General features: G+C 36.4%; 1 protein-coding gene across 2 annotated transcripts in view; it reads right to left on the reverse strand.

The window, feature by feature from the left end:
- Nucleotides 1-4,123: 4,123 nt before the first annotated feature.
- Nucleotides 4,124-20,354, reverse strand: part of AGPS (alkylglycerone phosphate synthase) — a 64,242-nt gene continuing 48,011 nt past the window's right edge. Inside the window, exons 17-21 of one of the 2 annotated variants that reach the window (XR_015746494.1) lie at nucleotides 20,003-20,092; nucleotides 19,047-19,146; nucleotides 18,281-18,338; nucleotides 6,348-7,982; nucleotides 4,124-6,271 (exon numbers count right to left, since the gene is read on the reverse strand). Coding sequence is in view for 1 of the 2 variants with exons in the window: in XM_026668129.2 (XP_026523914.1) it covers nucleotides 7,861-7,982; nucleotides 18,281-18,338; nucleotides 19,047-19,146; nucleotides 20,003-20,092 (370 nt within the window). In the remaining variant the exon portion in view is untranslated. Of the gene's footprint in view, nucleotides 7,983-18,280; nucleotides 18,339-19,046; nucleotides 19,147-20,002; nucleotides 20,093-20,354 lie in introns of both variants that reach the window. The other variant, XM_026668129.2, reaches the window with a different exon arrangement.

The raw sequence follows: 20,354 nt of genomic DNA on the forward strand, positions 1-20,354 counted from the left end.
GGAAATTCAAATGTAAGCTTGGGAATAGACTTGTGGGTGCCAATACAAAGGCATACATTTCACTTGCATTAACAAACGTCTTAGTTTGCTCCTCTTAATTTATTCTATATCCTGCCTCTCAAACCGAAGCAGAAGATGAGTTCAAAGTTAGAGATGGACATATTTATTGCCAGTGCACAATCTAACATGTGAAAAACCGGGCAGAAATAAACCCAGTGGATATTTCCATTTTCTGAAAAAAAGAACAAAAGAAAATCAATCTAAAAAGAATGATTGCTGTCAGAAAAGCCGGTGAAGGTGAAATACAGATCAGAAGACTACGACGTCAATCCTTTAAAAAAAATAATGATGAACTTTACATCTGTTATGGAATTATCATGGAAGGATCCAACTCTATTATAGGAGACTAAATAAACAGAGAAATATAAATCAGTCTTATCTTTTTGCTTAAATAGATATTTCAAACTTCTGGCTGGAAAAAAGTTTCTGAAATTGGCAGCTCGGAGTATCTGAAGGGTAAAAAAGGCTCGCTGGCTGTTTTGCTGACTGAATCTTTAATCCAGTGACCTCCCAGGATGTCCTGTATTAATCAGTTGATGAGACAGAAGTATGCCCTTGCTATCAGTGCAGTGAGTATATACTTTCTTGGAAAAAATACAGGACAAATTTGAAAAAGAAACAAACCTGAAAGAGGTTCAAAAGGATAAAACATTGTATCTTTGCTTTACAAAATAAAAATTAAGATCAGAGCCAAGAATATGTTTTTTACAAAACTACTCTAATTTTAAAAAAATCTAAAAGCAAACAGTACGAGTAGTCTTTGACTTACCAGAATTCATTTAGAGACTGTTCAAAGTTACAATGGCACTGAAAAAAGGGACTTATAATCATTATTCGCTTATGACCGTTGCAGCATCCCCAGGGTCACGTGATTTACATTGGTATGCTTGACAACTGACTCATACTTATGACGGTTACAGTGTCCTGGAGTTATGTGATCCACTACTGTGAACTTCTGACAAGCAAAGTCAACAGGGAAGCCAGATTCACTTAACAACTGGGTTACTAATTTAACACAGATTCACTTAACAAATGTGGCAAGAAAAGTCGTAAAATGGGGCAAAACTCACTTAGCAAATTTCTCACTTATCAACATAAATTTGTGCTCAATTGTGGTTCCAAGTTGAAGACTACCTGTATATGTAAATTTGTTTTAAAAAAAGACAATTTCCATGTTTTTCACATGGAAGGCCTTACATGAAGTGGTATCACTTGTACAGCAAGTTAAATGATCAAAAGGTGTTACTGTTTCAGAGAAGACCCAGAGTGTGTCTACTCTGTCAGCTTTTATTAGTCAGGCAAAATCTACAGGAGAGAAGGGCTCCCCCAGATAACAGGAGTCCATGCTATGTAGGGCTTTATAAGAGCACCTTGGTCGTACCTGGAAGCATACTGGCAACCAATGCACCTCATGAAAACAAAGGAGTCGTATCAACATGTGAAGACACAGGGCTGCCACTGCTCATGCCCTTGCATTCTAGATCATTTGTGAAGACTGGGTGCCTTTGTTATTTTACCAGTTGCTGTGCCCCACCAAATAATCACATACCACAATCCTTCAGTGTCTCTTCTGAATCCATCATCACCGTATTTTGCATGGCTGAACACGCTGACAGCAACTAACCTCTCAGTTAAAGTTTATACTGTTCCCAAAGCTCCTTGTGTCTGGAGTTGAACATGTGCTTCTTGGGTTGAACCAGCACAAAAAGCACTGAAGCTCTGTTGTCCTTTAAATATTTTGAACAACAACCTTCACAATCCCTTCCTACTGGCAAAGTAACCTAAGATTGATGGGAATTGAAGCCAGAATATCTGAATGGCGGCACCAAGTTTCTGATCTCTACTCAAATTCTTCAGGACACTGAAAGTCCTAAGGTTTTGCTAAGCATGTAGGAAATTCACATCTAGCTTTACGTACAAGCAAATCCAACATGTTTCTAATGACTCAGATTAGAGCAGCCTCCATAGCTCATTTGGTTTAAAATGTGTGAACTACAACTCTCACACATAACCAAAACACTCTTGTTGTTGCTGGCCAGGCAACAAACAAGACAGGAAAGACCCTGGAAAGTATTTGGATGAACTATGATGGAGCTGGAGATGGGCTTCAGGTTGCTCTTCCAATTCTTTTTTTCATAAGCAATGCCAGATTATTTCAGTTTGATTGTTGTGTCACTTCAGTGTCCCAGATTAAGGCTGAGAGCGATCCATCTGATAAAAATATCCCTGGACTTGATTGTTCCACGACAATAGGGATTCCAAGAATCATATCAGATAGTCTTAAATATCCCTTGGAATATCTTGTCATGTGATGGTCTTGCACATGTAGGTTGCAACTCTAGGGCAAATTATTTCCATGCCAGCCACTGACTTTTCCTCTTGCAGTGTTAATACTGTACCAAATACAAAGAAATAATACTATCAACATATAGATGCAACAATTAATCCCACTTATACTGAAACCACTAGCTTTAAAAGAGACTTTTAGTTCCAGTTTTTAAAAAAGCAATAAATAAAGAGGCCACTTTTGCATAAGGCTAAAGGATGATCTGCTTAACAGTTCTCACTACTCTTCAACACTCATAAACATTCCCTTATTATGCTGCCCCCATCCTCAATCATATCAGAACAGAAGGTTAGATACAGGTGGTCCTTGTTTAATGACCACAATAGGTTCTGGCAACTTGGTCGTTAAGTGGTGGCCCTTAAATGAAAATCATGTGACCACTGACTGTGCTTAGTTTTACTTCAGATTGGGGTCAGGCTATAACCCCAAACCGCTAAGTAAACAAAACAGCAGGAAGCTTCTGGAACTTGACTCAGAAGGAAGCAGGCAAAAGGGAAAAACTTGCAACTGTTTTTTTTTTTTTGCCATGCTTGGGAAAGCTAACCTTGCCAATGGGGTAATTAGCAAGAAGGAAATTAAATTTTGCAGTTATATTTATTGGAGAAAGGGTTACAAGAAAGTAAGTAATGGAGAATACATCAAAAGTAATGCGTTGGCACCAGCTGTTTGCCTAACATGCTCAAGGTTGCCAGCTGCATAGGAGACAAACAAAACCTTTTAGCGTGAAACTGATAAAGACATTCAGGGTCAGCAGTATGAATACTGGAGGGTTCTAATCAACTAATGCAGGGCTGAGTTTATTAACTTGCTGTTAGCACTTTTTAGAAACTCGCTGCACTGCAGAGAAATCAGTTCAGTAAAGGATAACTTGTTTAGGCAATCATTCTGCTCTGAGGGGGAAAATAAGAAAGAAAGAAAAAAGGACCAGGCAAAGCAAACATGAGAAAAAGGGAGAGAGGGAGGGAGGGAGAGATGCTGTGAAGGTTATAAATGCAAGCACTGGTATCTTTTTTCATCGTTGTCGTAACTGTGAACGGTTGTTGTTGGAGGGAATCACTAAACAAAGACTGCTTGTAGTTCCTTTCACAATAAAATTTTGGGAAAGGCAATTCTGAGTTGGACAAGAACCAGTGGAAAAATAAGTTGAACCAGGTTCCAGTCTCAAGCCTGAACGGTTTTGCTAGGTTTTTGCTCAACAGAATTCCACATGAATGAACTTTTAAGCCTCCCTGAAATCCAGCAAAACATACATAGATCAGACATTACTCTTTAACATTTAAATAGTAAAAGAGTTGTAACAAAGATAAGAAACCAAAATATTCCAGAAAATGGGAGATATCTGGCCTGATCCAGCTGTGGCCGGATACAAATAGCATGCTCTGCCATAGTTTACAGAACAATCTAAGTGGCTTGGCTCATATAGCATGCTAACCCCTAAATAGTTATTTATAAACTAGTCTCTGGGTTGACATGATAGGCTAAACCAGAACCAGACAGATCACATTGATGCTTAGCTTATTCAGTAAACTCAACTGATTATGTCTGGCTTCAGAAAATGTTATTTGGAAAACAACTGAGAATTTAGTTAAAACTAAGTTTTTTATATTCTAAAAGACTAATCTTTTGTCTCAAAGTCTATCCTCCTAAAATGCCAATAACTTCAATCACTGCTTGACATTCAGTTAAAATGTTTCAATAAAAGAGAAACAAGCCATCTGAAAATGTATTAATTTAATCAACTTATGGAGAACATTTAGGACCATTTTATTAACAAATAACTATAATGTCAACATTGCAACAGTAGTTTTACAATTAACTTACCAAAATGTGATCAACATGTCTTACATAATTAGCAGAAAGTTCAATTCTTTCATTAGCTAGTAATATAGTGGACTAACTTTTTAATTTGATGTGCAACTCCAAAATGTTATGTTAAATGTACCTTTCAACGTGCTTTTAAACCTTTTTTATTGGAACCCCATTTGAAGCTTCAATCTGAATCAAGGAGGTTGGCTGAAAAAAACAACCCTGCTCTTCTCCCATTTATATAATGATCCAGACCCAAACTGATCACCCTACTGCTACATAAAAAACACCACCATGAGGCAAATACAGAGATACGTTTAATGTAACAATTTAGTCCCTAATATAGGCACGTTTAGTTTTCTAAACTGAAAATCACAAAACTCCATTATTCTTCTTAAATTCAACATAAGTTCCTGAAATGGTGCACAAACATGTGCCACTGAAAGATCTAAACACCAATACTCCATTTTAGAGTTGAATTTCAAGCCCTCTCCTGCACATCTTAAGAAAATCAGATCTAACCAATTATATTCCAGGCACAAAAGGTTGATTCCCTCTTGCCCATTCCTGCTACTTGTTCTTCACAATCTATTTTTGAAAGGCCTCCCCATTTGCCTCGTATTATGGGGAATCGCAGTTTGATCCAAGGTCCTTCATCTATGTGGGACACAGTTGTCTAATTCTTTATATCTCTTTACTTGCTATGAATTGGAAGCCAACTAAACTGAGAACAGTGGGCAACTGTGACTTAAAACTTGTTCTAACAGGGTGGCACTGAAAACATTTTAAGTAATATAAAGCTGATGCTGTAAAACTGATGTTAAAGGGTACTTTTGGCAGAATCTCCAAAAAATTGCTTATGGCGTATCAAAATGGACTTTTTTTTTCATATCTTCAGTTACCTTGAAACCTATCAGAGACATGCTGTGCAGCCTGCTTTGCATGCTGTGCAGCCCTCACCAAGAGTCCCTAGAAAAAGCCCATAATAGACTAGAACCAGTCTGAAAGCAGCCAGGCACTTTTCCAGGGTAACTCATTCTCTCTATGTGCAGTCCTGAGCAGTTATCACAACATTCTAAAAAGATTATTAAGCATCTTATCTTGTTTAAAACATTTTCATTATTTTGTAAGAGCACCTGCTGGGAACAACTCATGTTATGACTAGGCTCCCCAAAGCATGGGCACCACACATGCTTCTATTTCATCTCCAGCAATTTTGCTCTATGGGGGAAGAGGTTTCTGAGTTTTCCTTACTCTTTTGGCTTCTGCATGGTTGTATACATTTGGATGTCTAGGGAAAAGCATTGCAACTTCATCAATAAATAATATTGGCTCTATGCATATTGGATTCTCATGAAAGGGCAGCAGTGGAGAAAATTTATAAACATGCCCAAAACCGATATATAGCTTTCACAAGTCTGTTGGTATGCCATGAAAAGATAAGCAACAGCTTCTTTATTTGGTGTATTTCTGATTTTTTAATGAACATCACTTTTCAAAATTAGCATTCAGCTAGTGCATATTTTACAAGTAACTCTTGCTAATACTCCAAACCATTTAACAATTTAAAAAGGTTTAGCAAAATAGGCATAAGTAAAGCAATTTACATTGTTCACAGTTATCTGCATTGTGTCTTTTTCCAAAAGCCTGTCCAACTTTGTGACTTCACAATTACTTTGATAGGACTGTACCCACATGACACAAAATTATACTTCATGATTTGAACATTCCTTTTTATCTAGAAAGATATGGAACATATCTGCAAAGTATATAATTCTGTGCAACCTAAGGAAAGAGGATTATGAAAATCCTACCAGTAAAATAAACCAATTGAGCACCTAAAGTGAGACTAGAAATTTGGGGGATACCATAAATTTGGTCACAAGAGAAGACAACCAGGAAACTAAACTTCTGCTTTAATTCTATCAAAAAGGCAACTGTATTCCCTGTAACACACATTTGGTTTATATTTGGTATTCTACAAAAGCAAAATCCAAATCCTCCATGTATCCCTGTACGAGTAAGAAACTAAACTAGTAATGTTAAGGATAACTTCCCCTAACTCAGAAGTAAAAATTAATGCACATATGTAACTGTTAGGGGAAGTTATCCCTAACATTAAGTTATCCTTAACAACTGCTGACAAACAGTTTTGTACTTCCCTTCTCTATAGCCCCCTGCATCTTCATTAGAGTCTACTCTGAATAATTGGGACTTGAGCAAGATGGAGTCACGGAGTATTTGAGCACCTCTCTCTTTGGCTGGCAAAATTTTACTGAGACCAACAGGCAACTAGATGGAATGATCCAAATAGCCAATCTCTGCTGAATACAACTTTATTTCTGTGGATTAAATTTAGGAAATGTCTATTTTGTAAGCATGGTAAGGAACCCTCAGTATTACAGTATCATAATGTGTAGACGCCTATTTTAAAAATATGTTTAAGCCATCTGCTATAGCAATCTTTAAGATTTGAACATGTGTTGATTTTTGTCTTGGACCAGATAGCCAGATAATGTTTCTGAGTTTAGCTACATAGTTAAATTTGTATATGAAACTTCAATTTTGTTATCAAAGCAGAATAAAAGCTAAAAATGTTTCAAGGACTTTTGTTTATATAAGCTTCGTTACAACAAAACTGATTAAATCTCATTTCACAATAATGGGTTGGGATGGGTGTAACATGTAAACAGTTTAATCCCAATAAAGTCAGCTTGATTTAGGCATGCTTAATGAGAACAAACTCTAGGAAGTGGCTGATGGATTAGCATAAAATAATATTCCTTCCCTCAACTTTTCTGCCAAAAAGAATGTGTGCTCAGGAGATTCTAGTCTATCATTGACAGAAGAAAAGGCTAGGCCCATTGCATTGTTTTAACTATCCTGTGAAATATTACATTATATATATATAATTTAAATGCTCATGGATACTTTTAGAAACTTGGTATTTTGTTTTTGTGGGTAAACAACATAAACATTGCTTTGATTTGTAAAGGCTGAAATTTCATTTTTTTTCCTATTGAAGGATTAGAACTAATAGCACTATTTTTATTCTTAGGAAAAGTTGCCCTCTAAAATAAATGAAGACCAATTATGAAGCTTGACATTTTATGTAACAATGAATTCCAATATCGAGAAAGAAAGTTTTACCTTTCTGGCTCAGTTAGGTCGATAGAGGTTTTAAAAACATTTAATTTTTTTAAATAGTATCAGAGAGGAAAGCATGTTTTGTCTCCTATCCAAATATCAACCTTTTTTTTTTTTCAATTGCAGCTTGGCATTGCTACTATCTGCTTTAACTGTTCAATAGAAAATCGTATTTCAGTTAAATATACTCCTATTTTTCATCTGCTTTCCCAAAGTGCTTTTCTATCAAGAAAGTCTCCAACCACATCAGGGTCACTCTCAAACATTTCAGCACCTTATAGCAGGAAAGCCATCCAAATAGGTTATCAATTGAATGGATCTAACTATATTCTGAACTGATTGCATGTGAACAGACTTCTCTCTGCAATTGAAAGAAGCAATAAAATTTGCAGGGAAGGAAAAGCTTTTGAAACTAATTCCATGCTATTTTTGGATACTGGGAAAAGCTATGAGAGTCAAACATTATTCTTTCCGGTACTTCAGCGTGGAGAGTAACAAGGTTATAAAAGGTTTCCATTCCCAAATATGTTATTGGGGTCCACAAATTGTTTGATGGATTTCAGCATCCCAAAGCCAACATCAGATACACATTCTTTCAGCCAATGTTTTCGTAACTTGCCCACTGGAAGAAAAAAAACAACAAAAAAGTGTCTTTAATATTCACCATAATAGCAAGAACCAATTAATCTTATGGCCATGAATGAACAAACACTGGGTGATAAATGCTTTTATTCAAAAATGAGAAATGTTTTGCTTTATTTGATTTATTGAGCCCACCAGACTATCAAGCTCATTAAGTTCAATGTATTCCCAAAGGAAACCTGGATTCGAGACTGCCTTTTCTCTTTACAAAGTATGAAATTTAGATCAAGTTTTAGGCAAAGATGATGTCTTGCATTAAATATAATTAAACTGAAGCAGCATATATTTACACGTAAGTAGAGAATTCTGTACTCTGTTTTAAACAAACAAATGCACAGGCTAGAATGAACTACACAGTTATTTTATGAAAAACACTCAGATTATCAAACAAGAAAATACATTTCTCAAAAGTGGGGTGACAGATTTTGGCTGTAGTTCTATCTGTATCTATATTTAGGAGTAACTTCCTCTGAACCCAGTCAAATACTTTATTTGACCAAATGTGAATAGATACACAAGGAATTTGTCTCCAGTACAGACGCTTTTATTGTACATGCAAAGCAAAATACTAATACTAATACCAATAAAATGGGGAGTAAAGAAAATAATAAGATAAATACTGCTACTACAGTCCACATGATATAGGTTAATAGACATTACGTGTTGTTTAATCTAAATTTAAGTACTTCATTTGCATCCAAGACCATTGCCAGCTGTCACTATCTTTACATAACTTTTTGGGGAGGGGGAGGGAGAGGCTTCAAACTATTCTTGACTGCTACTGACTGCCTGGAGAAGTCCCTGTAATTTTTTCCGACAAGGTTTTTGGAAGTGGCTTGCCCTTGCTTTCTTCTTAAAGCCAAATGGCCCCAAGTCACCCAGCTGGCCGTGTGCCTTTAACTACTACCCCAAACTGATTTCCTCCCCCAACTTAGAAAATTATAAATATGAATATAAACTTAACGACAGTTTACAGCACACAGTCATAAAACTACAGTGGTTTTAAATGAAATCAGCTCTATCATTAAGCAAGTATTATAACAGCATTTAATCCTTGATTGAATGCATTGAAGCAGGTGCTGAATACAGCATGAATTTAAACCAAAAGCTTGATGTATTTGTATGAAGGGGGAAAAAAGTCTCAACCAATTCCTCTTGGCTTGGCTGCATTGGATTCCGCCCCCCCCCCCCAAACTAAATCTAGGATGTCCCATGCTTGAAGTAGCTGGTTAAATTGCCTCAGGGATAATGAATGATATGAACATCAACTGAGAACAGAGTATTATTGTTTCTTTCCCCTGCCAAATATCAGCCTGTCACCAAGCTCTCTGGAAAGAGGGGAGGGAGGGAGGGAAGCAAGGCTGACCAGGAGCGCGTTCACAGCCACCGATGTGCCAACCAGAGCTAAAGAGACAATGAATAGTCTAAGGCTAAGCCACTATACTCCATTATCTGTAATATTGTTTAAGTGAATGTATCCTGTGGATATAGATGTCCAAAAAAAGCCTGAAAACAACTGGTCCAACAAGCTGGAGCACATTAAAGCCACAGCAGGATGTCCAACAGCAAGCAGGCCTGTCTCTTCCCCACCTCCACAATAATGCGACTCCACCAGGGACTGAACTGATGTCTGAGCAGCCACCAAACAGCCACTGCATATTTAATGAAGTTGCTCACCGAGTGCTGGAAAACAGAAGGTGCTTGGACTGCATCATTAGTTCTGTCACTATGATAATTTACACATCTATCTTGTCACATTTTCTATGCTTTATACTTTTACAACAATAAATCTAACATACATTTGATTAGCGAACCGGAAAGTAAAAAAGCTGTGCAGCGCACACCGGTGGTCTTTTATGAACATATTTGGTAAAGAAATTAACCCATTTATAGCATAAAGTTGCAAACCCCGAATGTCCATTTTCACTGTGTTAGAGGCCCACGGTTGCTTTTTTGCAAGTATAACCAGGCAAGGTGTTGTTTAAAAAAAGATAATTTTATTTTGCTTGGAAAATATAGAGTCGTTTCTCAGATAAAATAATAGATGCACCAACTGACTACATGAATTTGTGAGGCAGAGTATCTTGCAGTGAAAGGTGCAACCTACTTTGCCTCTTTTCCACAGTGTATAATAACACTGGTTTTTAAATATCCAAATTATTTGTTAGTTGCAATCACTGATGTACATATGTAACAGGCATACATACGTAACACTTATTGTGAATCTTTAATCTTTATTATGCTTTAAGCTTACAATTACTGCTTTTATTTAACCTAATTCATTTTAATTAAGACCTTTTTAGGTCTAGCAAAAGAGTTAAAAGCGCATTATTTTATTCTGCAGTATTTAATTTTTCAGTTACTACAAATGCTTGCTTTTTTACCCATCCAGTCAGCCAGCCTCTTCATATCTGTAGTGGATTTGCTTCAGTGACATAGCTGAATAACAATTTACTTGAGACCTTGAAACTGCAAGTGAATATTCATGAACATTTCTTCAATAAACACATAAAAATACTGCCTAGCTGATAACTGCTAAATGAATCAATCAAACCATTTTTAATCAACAGAAACAAACACAAATGTGAAAGATTAAGCTATCTTGAATATTGCAAAATATTTAAGAACCTAGCAGTTTTGAAAGCCTTTTAATTGCTTATTTTTATTTCAAGTGATTATCTTATTCATCTAAGACTCTACTGTATCTCCTCAAGATATTATTTTAACACATTTGGTATATTATAGTGGATTGTTAAATTTAAATAACATGGACAGCCCTGAGTTACTGAACTATAATACACAGACACACATATGCAAGCAAATGACAACAGTGACCAGTTCACCAATACTGAATAGACTCATCAATGCAAAATCTGCACTTTTCATGATTCCTCCTTTGCATTTCTAATGCTATGGGCAATTGGGAGGCCAGCATAATGAAAGGGAATTCAAGAAAAGTTGGAAATGTCCTCTAATCTCTCAGCAAATTTTGTGTTCAAAATAAAATGCTTTCCTGCAGAATGGAAATGCTTCTTTTTTCTGGTTTCGAATTATCCTTAGCTAACATTAAATGATATATTTATACACAAATAAATACGGAGAAGTTATTTGCAAAGGGCAAATATTTCTCACAAGTTGAATTTATCAAGACTATTTTTCAACCCCCCCCCCCCAAAAAAAAAAGTACTGTTAGGAGTAAACACTCTTTGGTATAAATGGTCTACTTCTTTCTATAAAAGCAGTAAATACTATGAAGATTAAGTTAAACATGCTTTATATTCCTTATAGCCCCAAGTCCTAGACTACATCTGTTTTCTTTGATACACAAAACCAGAGTTAAAATAGCTCCATTTATCACAAGATGATTGTGGTAGGCAGACAAACCAGGCTGTCTGTTTCAGGATAGTGAAAGCAACTGTTATTAATCACAATTATAGGGCAAACTCTGAAGAGGAATTGCATCAATATTCTCCCTTCTACATTCAGGAACAAAAAGAAACACTAAGAATGTCACAGTAAGGCCTGAAGGTCAGTAAATAATAATAAACAAAGATACTACCAGTTTAATTCCCAAATCATAAATTGCAGCTCAGAATAAGTATTAAAAGTCACAGTGCGAATTCAACACATGGTACTTGATAGAACTACTACAGAAATGCCTTTTTGCAAAATCAAAAAATACAAAATTGAAAGATTATTTGTATGCTCTGCCAGGGACCTATGTATTAATCCCAGACTCAACATATGACAAAGCCACAATTCTTTAGTCAAAATGTTAAGGCTTAGCTTCTATAACTATTGCATGCAACATTCTTTTGTTAAATTTGTCTCCAACTATATTCTTAGTTTTAGAATAGGCAATAAACATAAATAGAATACAAGTTACAGAAATACTATAGCCACTGTTAGCTGCGAAATTTCCTGCTTAAATAACAAATTCATGTAGTTTAACTCATGGACAAGCAAGTTAGCACGATGGAGATCTGATGCTATAATCTCTTTCAACTGGTCAGGCCAAGAGAAATGAAAGCCCAAATCATCTGTAGGATAGCTGGTTGTCTACTCTGCTCAATTGTTCTCCAGATCAATTCCAGACACTTCCTTTGATTCTGCCGACTGGCTCTTAATGTATGTTTCCAAGCCAATGCAGGCATTCCCACATGCCAAATTCAACATGGCAGCCACAAATCATTGGTCCAGTAGCTCGCTTCTCATTCCATTCTGCCCATTTTAAATTCATGGTGAAATTTCCAATATCCTGTCTAACAAATAGTAAGATACCTGCTCAGAAATGTTACATATATGCAGACTTAGAGCATTGCTTCTGAGTACTCTTGACTTATATCCTTATAGGGACAATCTGTTCATCTTTAGTTGCTCATCTTTAGATGGGAACCCATGTTTTCACATTTATTTTATACCTGAACGAGTGGAATATCCTAGAACCGAGCTCTTAAGTTGGAGCTGTTCAGGCCATGCCTCCTGCTTTTCTTGTTCAGTTCCCAAGCAATGAAAAGCAGAATATGCAAAACAAAAGGAAAGAGCAACCACCACAAGAAATACAGTGTGCAATAAGAGACAATCTATCTCCTTTGTCATCGTACAAACTTTAGGTATGTTTTGCCTGGATGAGCAGTATTAGGAAATGCATGACAAAATCATGCATTGCCCTTTGCATGGATATCACGTACAGCCCAGATCCAGGTGTCTATCCACAGAATAGATGCCTCTGAGAGATATAGCAGCATGCCTGGTAAAATGTTCCATGATGGGATTTGGAGCACAGAGATCTCATAAGCAATTATTCCTTTTGAGAGCAAAATGATATAGAAAAACAACATATGTGGACTGAAGACACAATTTTAAAATATGCATTCAGGAAACAACATTCATTTGGCCATTATAACAAAGAGCTGCTAGTCTTGAAAATATATCATTGTAATCCAGGCTGAAGACAGGGGGTTTACATCCATTAAGTAAATGATGAAATACTGTCAGGAGCAACAATAGCTTGGACAAGAAATCAGATCAGTTAATTATTGATATACTTGGGCAGATGATAATTGTATTTCTATGCATTGGGCTCAAAGCTTATCATCCACAGGCAGCCATTAGAAGTACAGATTTTCAGATTCGCAGTTTATGGGAACAGGTACAAGTGGTTTGAAAGATTCTCTCAGAATCACAGAAAAAGCACTAGAAAGAAATAGGCCAAGCAACTTGAGGGGGGGCATGCTGGGATTAAGGAGTTATCTTTGATATCTTTGATCCGTGACATATAAGGGGGAAAATGCTGAGAAATTACCAACAGGAATAAAACACTTCTGTCAGATATATTGTTATGAAAGAAATGGTAAGTCTTCTGGATTTTAGAGAAAATAGAAATCCATCTGAAAAACGAGTTCCAGCCACAGCAGGCTGTTAAATTTCTAAATCCATTAAATACGGCATGAATTATTAGTACAGAAATCATGAGCTATAAAGTATACTGTAAAAGAGATTCAAATATTAGTATAACCCACAGGATGGAAGAATTAGAACTGGAATAATTAAAATCTGAATCTTTAATTAGGGTGGAAGTTGCTGGACCACGTGATTAATCAGTTTCAAAAAGATACCCTTTTTTCAAAACAATATGGTTGAATATCCCATTTCTGAACATTGAGAGGATGAATCCAACTAATATTGTTTCAAGTGCAATATCTATGAAAACTGTTGTGGTAATCTCCTAAGCAAAAAAGAGAACATTCTAATGTCAATAACAGTGCAAGAGCAATATTTGACTCAAGCAGTTGAAGGGAGAATAGAAATGGTTGGACTATGTTGGATTAAAAGCAGTATCAGTTGCTGATAATTCTGCCTGTAACATTGGATTTGTGAATAAAACACTTGGAAAAAGAATGGCTTATAAATAACGTTTCCTAAGGTAATTGGAAAGACTTTGGTCATTTGAAGTATGCACATTTTGTTTTAGAAATTTCAATCTTTAATCATGCCCTCTTCTTAATTTCCTACTTTTTCCTTCTTTTTGTGTTGATGGACTAACTGAAGCAAAATATAAGTTGAGATGCTCTGTCTTTTCTTTGTTATCTGTTGGCATTTTGCTTTTTTAGTGAACAAATACTAATTAGATTCTTTATTTTCTTTTTCTACTGAAAACACTTTAAGCCCATTTGTTATTCTTAGTATCCTTTACTAAGTCATCTCAGTTTAACCTTACACTTCCCTGACAGAAGCAGTACAGTTCTTTCAACGTTTTCTTTTTTTATCTGACCCTTTTTCCGTTTTTTTTTCAGATTTTCACCAACCTTTTGTATAGCCAAAATGGCCTCCTCATTGTCTTCCATTTTTCTTCTCACTAGAATAGTTTTCTTCAACACTTAGTGACTACATAAATCAGGGAACTCAAACCCAATCGCATCACGGGCTGTATCAGGATGGTTTTTGCCTTTGCGGAGCTGGGATGGGCTTGGCCTATGCGGGCCAGGCAGCCTGTTTGACAGGCCTGACATAAATTCTAAGTCTTGCTTTTCCTTACAATCAAGAATTTCAGCATTATATGATCATTCTCCCACCCAATGTTCCAGCTACTTCCACTTCTTTTTTTTTCCTATCCTCTAAATAAGAACTATTTACAAGATAAATTAAGGGTTTTCTGGAATAACTATGCTTGGCAAGGTTTCTCTCTCATGATTCTGAATTTAAGATAAGGCTACCAAAACAATGAGAAATAAAAAAGGGTACATACTGTATATACTCGAGTATAAGCCTAGTTTTTCAGCCCATTTTTGTGCTGAAAAAATCCCCTCGGCTTATACTCGAGTCAGATTCCCTCTGAAAAAAAAAATGGTGTGGAGTCGCGGCCTCCGGCGGCAGCGACTCCCAACAGCCCAGCCGGGAAGGGAAAGGCAAAAAGCGCTTTGCCTTTCCCTTCCCGAGGCAGCGGGACTGGGGCCGTGCCGGCGGTAGTGACTCCTGACTCAGGAGGCCTCCGAGGGAGGGGAAAAGAGTGACTCCTGCCTCCCGCTGTCATCATCATCTTCTTCTTTTGGGTTAGTGAATCAATTAAACCTTTCATGATAGTGAGATCGTTTCCCAAATTAATTATTTTTATTTTTGAAATTTACCAGTAGCTGCTGCATTTCCCATCCTCGGCTTATACTCGAGTCAATAAGTTTTCCCAGTTTTTTGTGTAAAATTAGGTGCCTCGGCTTATATTCGGGTCGACTTATACTCGAGTATATACGGTACATAAAATTCCTCTAGTCCCAGCTTTCATTCTTTGTCAATCAGGGTTGCTAATTTCCATGTAAACCAATCCTGACTTATTTCTTTCCCCAAAAAATGTGCACATGGAAGCCTTTTATATATCTGCATGTGTTTATATGCATTTATCATAAGACTTATTTCAAAAAAATTGTTCAGGTCAGGAGAGAGAGAAAAAACAATTTGTGAAACAAGGTTCTGCATTTGTAAAATAAATTACTTTTTCATCTGTATACATGCACAATTCCTTTTTGCAAACAGACATAAACAAAGAAAGAAAATTTGGAAATCTGAACTTAGCATGAATAAAACTGATACATTAATTTATAATCAGCCTCACTGAATTCAGTAGCTTTAACTCCGAGATCAATATACATAAACTCTTGCTATGCCAGGAATTCATCTGTTTAGATCAGTCAGCTCCATAAAAGTTGAGACTAAAATTGCAAAGCAATTCTTTAGGCACTGAGCTGTTTGTTTCTCCTCTTGCTCTTCAATGAAGAACCTCCATAGCAGTTGATGGATATTAAAAATAATTGTGACTTCCCCCATCTTTCCCCAGCTGTGCTGGCTAGTCTAATTTTCAAGAGTATTCAAGCTTTCAACTCAATATCTGCTCCCACTTGTTTTAATTATTAGAAACTCCTGCTCAGTTTTAAATAATGATACCTACTGTCAGCAAATATAAGATGACCACCTCCAATGAAAAATTAGTCTTCCTATTGGGTAAATATAATAAGCGCTTTGTAAAAGATTCTCCATTATCATAGTATAAGATACCCACCAAGATTTCTGAATTGTAGTTGGAGATAGGTAGGTAGGTAAACAGGTTAAGTGGTAATAAGAATGATTAACAGTATCTAAAAAACAGGAATTCTTCTAAACAGTAATAGGAAGCATTTTGTATGATTTATATTTTTAATAAAATAAGTCAGAGTGACTAGACTAATTAAATTATAAAACAGCTCACAATTATCTTTGGCCCGTTCACTTTTTCCAATTTTATAATGTAGTTTAACTCAAAAGATAACATTTTAGAGACTAAAGAAAACATTCTCCTTTTTAAAAGACATGCAGAACCTGCACATAATGGACTTATGGCTGAAAATATTGAGAACTGACATGGATCCATTATAGACTGATTAATTGTGACCAGTGATTTGGCCAGAAATCATAAATGTAACATTTTATAAATATATCACAGAAAAAAGCTTGGGGATGTAATCTACGTTCTGTAGGTGGCTGAACATATATAAAGTAACCTAAAAATATTAAACTCTTGTGATGTATTTATCTTAATCTTACTCCTACTAATCACCTCCCATCCCTATGTTAAAAGACATGTATTAGTTGGACATTTCTCAAAAGAGACAAAATTTCTTATACAATTAGTTGCCATACTAAGTTTTCTTACTGTAAAAGAAACTTGTCAGCTCTGAAGGTATATAACAATATGTGACTAAAACAACATATACTGTAAATATTCCTAATACTAGATATACATAAAATATTTTAAACTCAAAATGTATTATTTCAACGTGGATGGAAATATTCCAGATTGACAGTATTTTAATCTTGACAATTGGAGCCAATTTGGACATAGCTGTGGCTATATATTCTGAAACTATTTGGCTATAATAAGCATTACAATACCATGCAGTCCGAATGCATTAAGACTTTTTCAAACCAACTGGGATTATAGGAAACATTACAAAATCATCTATATATAGGAATATAGCATAGCAAAAGTATTTTACATAAAATACCGTATTTGCCGGCGTATAAGATGACTTTTTTGCCCCAAAAATCATGCCTCCAACTGGGGGGTCGCCTTATACGCCGGGTCGTCCACGTGCGGCCAGTCAGGGCTCCTCCCTGCAACCGGAGCCCTGAGGAGACACTTGGCTTCAGGCGCTCCCGCCTTCCGGGACCGGCGCGTCAGAGGCGCGCAGTGTAGGGAGGTCGGGAGGAATGGAAGAGGCCCCGGAAATTAGCTTCCCACGTTGGGTTGGGCTGCCCTCTCGGGCAGGGAGGCTTTGTAAAATAATTCGCTTTACCTTGAAAGCAAAGGGAAGACGGGCGGCAGCAAGGGAGAAGGGAAAGCAACGGTGGAAGGTCTCCCGATATGAAGTGCCCCACCAACACAGGCAGCACCATATCTGGGCATGCAACAAAAGTACTTCCTAAGAGGCCGGCCTCCGCCGCACCGCCTCCAAGTGGGGGGCTCGCTTATACGGCAAGTATATAACAAACTCTATATTTTGAGTGGAAATGTTGGGGGTCGCCTTATACGCCCAGTCGTCTTATACGCCGGCAAATACGGTACAAAGATGAAAAAGGAGGATCAGTAAAGATTTCAATTGTAGGATCACATAAAAAAATTAATAACAAGGAAGCCTGTAAAATTTCTGATTCCACTCAGATTAGGCTCTTGTTCTATATATTTCATTATTATTGACAGGTTATTGTAAAAGTATGTGTGAGTAAAAACAGGAATCTATCTGCAGGAGATTCCTGTAATTCATGGGTCCCCAACCCCAGTCTGCGGCCCAGTGCTGGGCTGCAGCCTGTTTGAAACTGGGCCAGGGAAGTGGCGTGTGCAAGTGTGCAGCTGCATTTGTGAAAGAGGGACGCACAAAACCCTCCCCCTACCGCCCCCCTGCTTCCGCTGGTCTGCCAAGCTGGAAAGGTTGCAAACCGCTGCTCTAATTCCTTCCACAGGAATATCAAATACAAAGCATTTTATACACTGACAGATAACTGTACAGTTAGTTCTCTTAAGTCTCTCTGTGTATTAACTGAGCATGCCTGACAGATTCTAAAACTGGCCAGTTCAACTGTTATGTTCCAGCCATTCTATAAGCTTCCAGGAGAGATGACAAGTATATTATTTGCTGAGCAGTCTAACTGGGCTATAATTTGCAGGAGTATCTTTTCTCCTTTTACATATATATGAATCAAAAATCCCTACTATAAAGTGAATATCTAAAAAACTATGATCTGTAACAATACCTCCATGATGATGTGACAAACTTCCTCCATTAGCAAGGATTTCATCTCTAGCTGCTGTCTAAAAGGAATAAAGTAATTTAAATTATCCAGTTGTTGAAGCAGGCAAGATAGTATGTTTCATTTAGTCACCAGCAAATATATAATTTCAAGAAAGGGGGTGTTACATTATTTACGCTTAAATAAGCACAGTAGTTTAGTTGCAATTTACCTTTTGAGAGACATGTTTCCAAAATGTTTTTAAAAGTCCCTGATAAAAATGAAAACAACTCCTTTCAAAGCATTTTCATTCTGAAGTTCTATGTAAACATAATTTTAGTTGCAATTTGTATCTAAACTATAATTAAATAGCAAATGTTAGCACATATTCATCCTCACTTATTCCATCCAATTCTGCTAATAGGTAAAACTTTAATGTTAGAGTTCTGCAAATATCCTAGATTGTTTTTAAAAGCAAAACAAACAGAAAAGTGTCGCAACCAAAAATTGTGGTTGCAATTGGGTGATGGGGGAAATAGAGACCAGCAAAAAAGAGAAATGAGGTTAGAACTTGGGGGAAAAAACTTAGGAGAGTTCAACTTGATAAGAACTTAGATGGGAGAACCACCAGGAAATTTAGGGTCGATGAAACAGATGACCAACAAGGTCATAAAAAATAAACATCTCCTTAAAGCTATCAAACAGCCAGTTTCACGTTTAACTTTGGTTTAGGTAACATTAAACATACACTTTATCTAGAACATTTACGTTATTAAATATGTAGAATTACCTCTATTTCTTCAAAAACCCGAATAGGGTCACTAATTCCTCTGTAGTTAAAGCCCAAATAGAAGTAGACACATGCACCGGAATCATACATCTGTGTTACCCTGTTTTATTTGAAAGGGGAAGGGGGGAAGTCAGATCAAAAACTTCGTATTCTTGCACAAAGAATCCAGTTTACAAATAAACAATGTGGCGACACTGGGATGTATTTGAACCAATATTCCCATACTTTCCAGCTGCAGGACTTTACATTCCCAATGCAACATTTTATTATGTTAAAAAAGAGAGAGCAAAAGCTATATACAAGCAGAAAACAACCAGCAGAATGTCTTCTTCAGGAGTAGCAAAATTGTAATATAATGTGTGAACCAGAACAAGAGTTAAATTCAAGTATTCCCATCTCTCTTAAGTTTGGTTTATTAAGTTTTATTTATAGCCCAAAGCCCCAAAATAGCAACGTACTGCAGCCAGCACTGGTATATTCTGGGAAGTCCACACATCTCAAAATGGCTAAGGCTAGAAAACACTGCATTATAGGGATAACAATACTGCTGAAGTTGAACTATGACTGAAATTTCAATCCGATCAACAGAGAAAAGCAAAGGTCAAATTATAACTTAGAAACCTGACTTGCTTCGATGAGTGATGATTTAGATTAAGTGCACATTAAATTTTGTATGACAACTGTGGCGATTCTAAACAAGATAAGGGCTTGTTGTAATTTAACTTTCTTTGTAGCAATTAGGAGATTTACCTGATGCAAGTGGGCATCTGAAGCTATTTTACAAAAACTGGTCACCAAATAAATAAGGTGACATAGCATTAGGGCTTTGGTGCAAAATTATAATGACATGATTTTAAAAGGATTCTGGGGGCGATAAAGATCATACTATAGGTCTACATATCACTTATAGGGCACCCAACCCATTTTGGAACTTAATTTATATAAAGATGCTTTACCGACAGGTAGCAAATGGTGGAAACTGAACACCTTTTTCTTTGCATTCTCTTGTTATTCTTTCCTTTACATTTTTGCACAGATCAAGAACCCTAAAGGTAAAATAATATAAAAGTTAAAAAAAAATCAAAATTATTTAACGTATTAATCAGTAACACTTTGTGACGGATTTATACAAGGATTAATTTTGAATCATTAATTCAGAATTAATCATTAATTCTGAATCATTAAAAGTAAAATGTGCCTACACATTTCTGCTTGGTTCTTAAATGTACATATTGCCACAAAATAATCATTAAACAACTAATAGAAACTGGGATTATATTTAAATATGTTACAATTTTTATCTTGATT

The sequence above is a fragment of the Notechis scutatus genome, chromosome 1 (assembly GCF_049901735.1).
Source record: "Notechis scutatus isolate UNSWTSFEM ecotype Mainland chromosome 1, rNotScu1.2, whole genome shotgun sequence".
Lineage (NCBI taxonomy): Eukaryota > Metazoa > Chordata > Lepidosauria > Squamata > Elapidae > Notechis > Notechis scutatus.